A 6,288-nucleotide genomic window follows, 5' to 3' on the forward strand; every position below is an offset into this window, starting at 1 on the left:
AGCAGAATGCACAAATACGCGCTCTCATGAAAAAGATAGAGGCGCTGACGAGCGCTAGCTCCGGCAACCGCGACGTGTCAGACGGCGCGAGCGAGAAGCGCAAAGTGCCGCGGCGAGATCCATCATCTGTCCGCCTAGAGCGGGTGGAGGCGGGTAACACCGAGCACGCGAGTAGCCAAGAAGCCATGGACGCGGAGAGCAACGCGGAGAGCGCAGCGGAGGCCAGCGCGTCGCAGTAACCACAGAAACAACAAGCCTCGCAGGGCAGCGAGACAAACGCTGCATTGGGAAACATACTGGAGGCAATTAAGCAAATTCAAGAGGGCTTTAGGCAAATGCAAGAGCGAGTGGAGGCGCTGTCGGTCCGGCACAAACGCCTGGCGGCCAAGGTCTCCACTCTCTCCCAACCGACCACGAGCAAGACAGCCGCGCTCCGACAGGAGCGGGCCAATCGAGTCAAGGAATCCATCGCGAAGGGGCGAGGACACGTGCAATCGGCAAACGACGATGGCTCAGAATCTGAACAAGAGTAAAAACAGGGCTCCTCGAGTACAGGAGAGCACACTCATTTACCAATGGAACTGCCGGGGTATCAAGCAAAAAGACGCCGAACTGTTTACACACATCGAAGGGCTCGATCAGAAGCCGGACGTGGTGGCGCTGCAGGAGACGCACGGACGACCCCGACTGCCGGGATACGTTACATACACGGACCCGACGGAGAAGGGCACGGCGATCCTGGTACGCAACAACATCGCGGCCACGCAGCACATAACGCCACAGCACGGCTGCGAGCACACGCTGATCGAAATTCACACACGGACAATAGGCAACGGGAAGAATCTATTCGTCATGAGCGCGTACTGCAGACCGTCGCAGCGCCAGTACGACTTTGACAAAACGGTGGGGCAGGCGAAGAGGTTGGCGGGGAACAGGCCACTCCTGATCCTTGGCGACTTCAACGCTCCCCACACGCTATGGGGATACAAATACGAATCCAAACGAGGGAAAGCTCTGGTCAGAACCATGGAAATGGCAGAATTCGAGTTACTGAACGAGTGCGGGGTGTCCACGAGAAGAGGGAACAGCGTCAACCGTGACACGACGCCCGATCTCACGTGGCTGAAGGGTAACCTGAACGCGACATGGCGGGACGAAGGCACGGACCTCGGATCCGACCACACCATAATCGGCATAGAAATCAAAGGACCACGGTTTAGGGCTACGCTCGGCAGAGCCCGAATCACGGACTGGGACAAGCTCCGCAAGTACATAGACGAGGAACCCCTCGACGAGGAAAACGAAGGGGAGCACAAAGAAGATAAGCAGACGTACGCGGAATGGGCGCACGATCAGAAGATGGCACTCGCCAAATTTACACAAGAGGTCACAACGACGGTGCAGACGCCCTTCGTCGACGCGAGGCTGGCCCACATGTGGGAGGCTCGGCATTCGCTCACGAGGCGGTGGAAGCGCCAGCGGAGAAACAAGAAGCTAGCTCGGCGTATTGCAGTCCTCAACAGAGAGATTGCAGAGTACGCCACCAAGCTTAGCAGAGAGAACTGGTTGAGTATGTGCGACGGACTGCAGGGCAAGCTGTCTACGCACAAGACCTGGGACCTCCTGAGGCACCTGATCGACCCGCTGGGCAGCAAGACGGCAACGCATCGCAACCTCACTAAGGTTCTGAATACCTATAAGGGAGACGGCCGCAAGCTCGTCGCAGACCTGACGGTGCGTTACCTCAAGACCGACAGGGGTAAGTTCCAGATCCCCGAGACGTACGACGGCCCGGCGAACGACAAACTCGACGAGCCGTTCACGCTGGCGGAACTCTGGAATGCCATCGATGACAGCAACAGACGCAGTGCTCCTGGCGGAGACACGATCACCTACACGTTGCTCGGCAATATGAGCGACGGGGCGGCCAAGAGGCTCCTGGGCCACATCAACAGGACCTGGGAGACCTCCCTGCTGCCCATGGAATGGAAAGAGGCGCAAGTGCGGTTCATCCCCAAGCCGGGCAAATCCCTCACAATCGAGAACATGCGACCCATCTCCCTCACGTCGTGCGTAGGGAAGGTAATGGAGCGCATGGTGCTCCGTAGACTCCAAAACTACCTAGAAGAGACCAACCAAATGCCCGAAACGATGTACGGCTTCCGGCAGCACCTCGGCACGCATGACGTCCTGGTGCAACTGCAGGAGCTCGTGATGAAGAAAGCCACTCGGAGCTCGCCGCGCGGGATACTGGCCCTCGACTTAAAGGGGGCATTTGACAACGTGTCCCACGCGAGCGTTCTCGGTAACCTCAAGAAGACGGGATGTGGCCAACGCACGTTCGGCTACGTTAAGAATTTCCTGAGCAAGCGCATGGCGGTCATACAGATTGCAAGAGAGAAGTCGGAGCCGATAGAACTGGGAGACTGCGGCACCCCACAAGGTTCCGTCCTGTCGCCCCTGCTATCCAACCTGGCCCTCCTCCCGCTGCCAAGTCTACTCAAACAGATCGACGGCGTGGACCACGCGTTCTACGCCGACGACATTACGGTGTGGACGAGTCGCGCGGTATCCGAAGCCTGGACGGAGGAGGTCCTGCAGAGGGCGGCAACGACGGTCCACGTATACGCCAAGACCTGCGGGTTGTGCTGCGCACCCCAGAAGTCGGAGCTCCTCATCGTGCAGCCCAGAAGACGCAAGAACGATGCCGAGCCGAATGTGGTCGTTACCATCGACGGCGTAGACGTCAAGCCCACGCAGCAACTGCGCATCCTCGGTCTCTTGCTACAACGAGACGGCAAGGCGACAGCGGCCATTGCTAAGATCAAGATGGCCTCCGAACAGGTCACCGGAATGATCCGACGCGTTGCGAACCGGAACAGAGGACTTAAAGAAGACGACGCCTTCCGCCTGGTCAGAGCGTTCATCGTGTCTCGCATCACCTACTCGGCCCCGTACCTCCAGCTAACGAAGGCGAACAGGAACACGCTAGACACGATCATAAGGAAAGCCACCAAGACGGCTATGGGCCTGCCCCAGTACTCGTCTACGCAGAAGCTGCTCTATATGGGGGCACATAATACGGTAGACGAGCTCATAGAGGCTCATCGTTCCAACCAGAGAGTGCGACTGAGCCAGACTGAGCACGGCCGAGCAGTCCTTCGGAAGATTGGTTGGCCCATCGAACCACAGATACCCAAGCACCCTCTACCTCCGCCGTGGAGGGAAGCGCTCAAGACCAAGCCCCTGCCGCGCAATATGCAGGCCGGCAGGAACGACGAGAGGCGTGCCGCGCGGGCACAGGCACTCGCCCGACAGCTGGAAGCAGACCCCCGGGTCTTCTACGTGGACGCCTCACTTCCCCACCATAGCAGCAAAGCAGTGGCCGCCGTCACGACCATCGACAAGCTGGTGACCAGCGCGTCCCTACGGACGACAGATGCCAGCCAAGCAGAAGAGATGGCCATCGCTCTCGCCCTCACGCACGGAGACGTGCATACGATCGTCACTGATTCCAAGACGGCTTACGGCAACTACCGCAAGGGGATCGTCTCCCGCGCGGTCATGGCAATTCTCGCAAAGCGCAGCCCACCGGGACGAGACGTAGAGCTCGTGTGGGTTCCGGCACACTCGACAGTGGAAGGCAACGCCCTCGCCGACCACTACGCCCGCGAACTAGCAGACCGGGCCGAGGACGAGTCGGAGCTACCGCACCCAGTCACGAGCTACCGCGAGATTACCACGCTGTACAGGAGCGCCAGGTGCAGGCTTCCCGTGCCGCACCAGCAACTCGACCGCAAGCAACAAACAATAGTGCGCCGCGCACAAGCGGGGTAACTGGCGCACCCAGCTTTATTGAACAAGATGTTCCCGGCAGAACACGACCCCATCTGCCCGTTCTGAAAAAGACGGAAGGCACCCTGCCGCACATACTGGCGGAGTGTACTGAGCTCAAGAATCCTCTACCTTCCCTCCCCCTTCCCCTTCCCCCCCTACCCGAGCGATGGGAGATCTTGATGTCCAGCCCCGACTTGTCGACGCAGCATGAGCTCGCGTCCAGGGGCCAGGAGCTATTGGACTCATATGGGACTCGTGACTAGGGTTCCACCCCGTCTGACGCCTGCGAGCGTCACCTGAAATGGGCTCAGCGAAAGTTGTTTCTCTCTCTCTCTCTCTCGGCAATCTAGGATGTGATTGAAAGTAAACAAAGAAAACAGGGAACAAAATGTCCTAATTGTGAAGTGCAGTGGAAAAAAATGAAGTTACAGCGTGAAAAAAAACCCCGATAGGCAGCAGAGGAAAAAAAACACGAAAAAAACGAATACATATGGTGTTTCACTTATAAAGTTCGCCACGAATGTCCGTCTAGAAGTAGCTGTTTTAAAATGAAAGTCCAGTTGGGGTATTTCCGTTCACGAGAATATCTAACTGCGAGGCCCTGCGGAAACACCGCACACATTATGCACAGTATTCACAAAATACAAAACGAAGCACCGCCGAGGCACTCTAAAGGTAATAAATAGAAAATCACTGGGTCCAGTGTAAACAATGCAGCACTCACTGCCACTCACTGTCACATGGTACACGCGATAAAAAAAAAACGACACCACGCTGAAGAAAGGCACGAAGTGCCCCAGGGAACAGGACTCTAGAGGGAAGACGTGTTTCCTGTCATGTGCACACAAAACACAACTTCATTAAACCAAAAAACAAAAGAAAAAAAAACCCCACTGGAGAGCCGCACAGATCACAAGTGACATGTTGGGCCGCAGGAATGCCCAGGCTTGTAGATGGTACGGCGCCGATGAAGGACCATTGGAGACACATCAGCGTCACACGTCGGGTAAGGAACGGGAAATCAAGTCGACGAGCTCGAATAGGATCTGGATGGCTTCAGAATTATCTAATAGATGCCGAAGGTTTGGCGGTTCAAGCGGTGGCCGCACAATGCGAAGCAGTCGTTGAATGTATGATGACGTTTTTGAACACTGCGTCACATAGTGAGAGACGGAAGTGGCGGCCGCACCGCAAAAACACAGGCAGTCCGGCGTAAGTTCGAGACGGAAGAAATAGTGAGGGAATCGGCCATGTCCAGTTATAAGGTGGGTAAGTTTTTTAGACGGCGGAAAAGAAGCAGGCAGATTGAGAACACTCGGCGTTTAGCGGAATAATTCTGTGTCACTGTTGTTTGTTGACCACGTTTCCGGCCAGAATAGGCGACTTGCTTTCAATAGCGACGAGCGGACTATATGTTTGGATATTTTCCCGCACACATCCTGTCCTCTCGTAGCAGCACTTCGCGCGACTGTGTCGGCGATTTCGTTCCCCCACATGTTAGAGGGCGCTGGCACACGGTAGAAGGCCAAGGAGAGAGGAGAGCTTGGCACACGGTAGAAGGCCAAGGAGAGCGAGCACGAGAGCAAGAGAGTGTCATGTTTCAATTTGTGGATTGTGGAGGACTGATTGAAAGGATTGTTGAGGGCCAGACGTACAGAAAGACTGTCAAAGTATATATTGACAGGAGAGGAAGGCCAGTTGTCCAGGAGGAACTGGATGAGTTTTTGCAGCGTCAAAGGATGTAGTGGGAGAATTTAAACCGAACCTTCTTACGGCGTGCACGCGGTCGGGCAAGTTCAGAATGACAAAGGCTGCTCCAGCCGCAGTGGGTGTGTGGGAACCGTCTGTGAAAGCGTGGAGAGTGGTGAGATGAAGTCGCTGGGTCGCCTCCGCGCTCGTCAGGTGGCCACTTCGGACACGAAGACGTGGCGCAGGGTGAGTGGCGAGACTGATGGGAAGGTCTACGTCGGGAGGTCTCAAGGCCACCGAGTGGAATGTGATTGATTGTCAATGATGAAACAGTAAAAAGAAGCGCACAGCGATGTCAAGGTGAATGTGTAATGGGAGCGCATTGGCGATTACCTCAAGGGCTGCTGCCCTCGTCGTGGTGTAAACTCCCGTGATTGTAAACAATGATGACCTAAGCAATGAGTCAACTCGAGCTTTTAAACTATGGTGTTGATTTAAGTGCCACCAAGCGGGAGCGGGGTAGGAAATTGCAGGAAGGACGACCAGATGATGCAGTTGACGCAGATGAGAGCGGTTGACGAGGGTGTGCATGCGTGCGAATCTAGTGAGCGAAACAGCCATTTTCTCAACAATTGATTTTAAATGGTTGGTGTGGGCCACAAAGATCAAGTGGTTGTCAAATACAACTCCTAGCAGTTACATTTCGGTGACTTGCTTAAGGATTACACCATGAAGTCTGATGGTAGGCTTCGCTATCGCACC

General features: G+C 55.7%; 1 protein-coding gene across 1 annotated transcript; it reads left to right on the forward strand.

Moving 5' to 3' along the window:
- The first annotated feature begins 507 nt into the window (after nt 1–507).
- On the forward strand, nt 508–5,841 carry LOC144167835 (uncharacterized). Its single transcript, XM_077696995.1, has 3 exons — nt 508–1,535; nt 1,653–2,001; nt 5,740–5,841. The coding sequence occupies exons 1-3, from the start codon at nt 508–510 to the stop codon at nt 5,839–5,841; spliced, it is 1,479 nt and encodes a 492-aa protein (XP_077553121.1).
- The last annotated feature ends 447 nt before the right edge of the window (nt 5,842–6,288 follow it).

Source organism: Haemaphysalis longicornis, unplaced genomic scaffold (genome assembly GCF_048455015.1).
Source record: "Haemaphysalis longicornis isolate Haplotype H1 unplaced genomic scaffold, Haemaphysalis longicornis Haplotype H1 scaffold_2, whole genome shotgun sequence".
NCBI classification, from domain to species: domain Eukaryota; kingdom Metazoa; phylum Arthropoda; class Arachnida; order Ixodida; family Ixodidae; genus Haemaphysalis; species Haemaphysalis longicornis.

Excerpts from the sequence above, each read along its gene's own strand:
- LOC144167835 (XM_077696995.1), top strand. The coding sequence starts at position 508 with ATGGCTCAGAATCTGAACAAGAGTAAAAACAGGGCTCCTCGAGTACAG. Across the intron at positions 1,536-1,652 it reads CTCAACAGAGAGATTGCAGA|CAAGACGGCAACGCATCGCA; the intron begins GTACGCCACCAA and ends CCCGCTGGGCAG. Across the intron at positions 2,002-5,739 it reads TGGAATGGAAAGAGGCGCAA|GTGGCCACTTCGGACACGAA; the intron begins GTGCGGTTCATC and ends CGCGCTCGTCAG.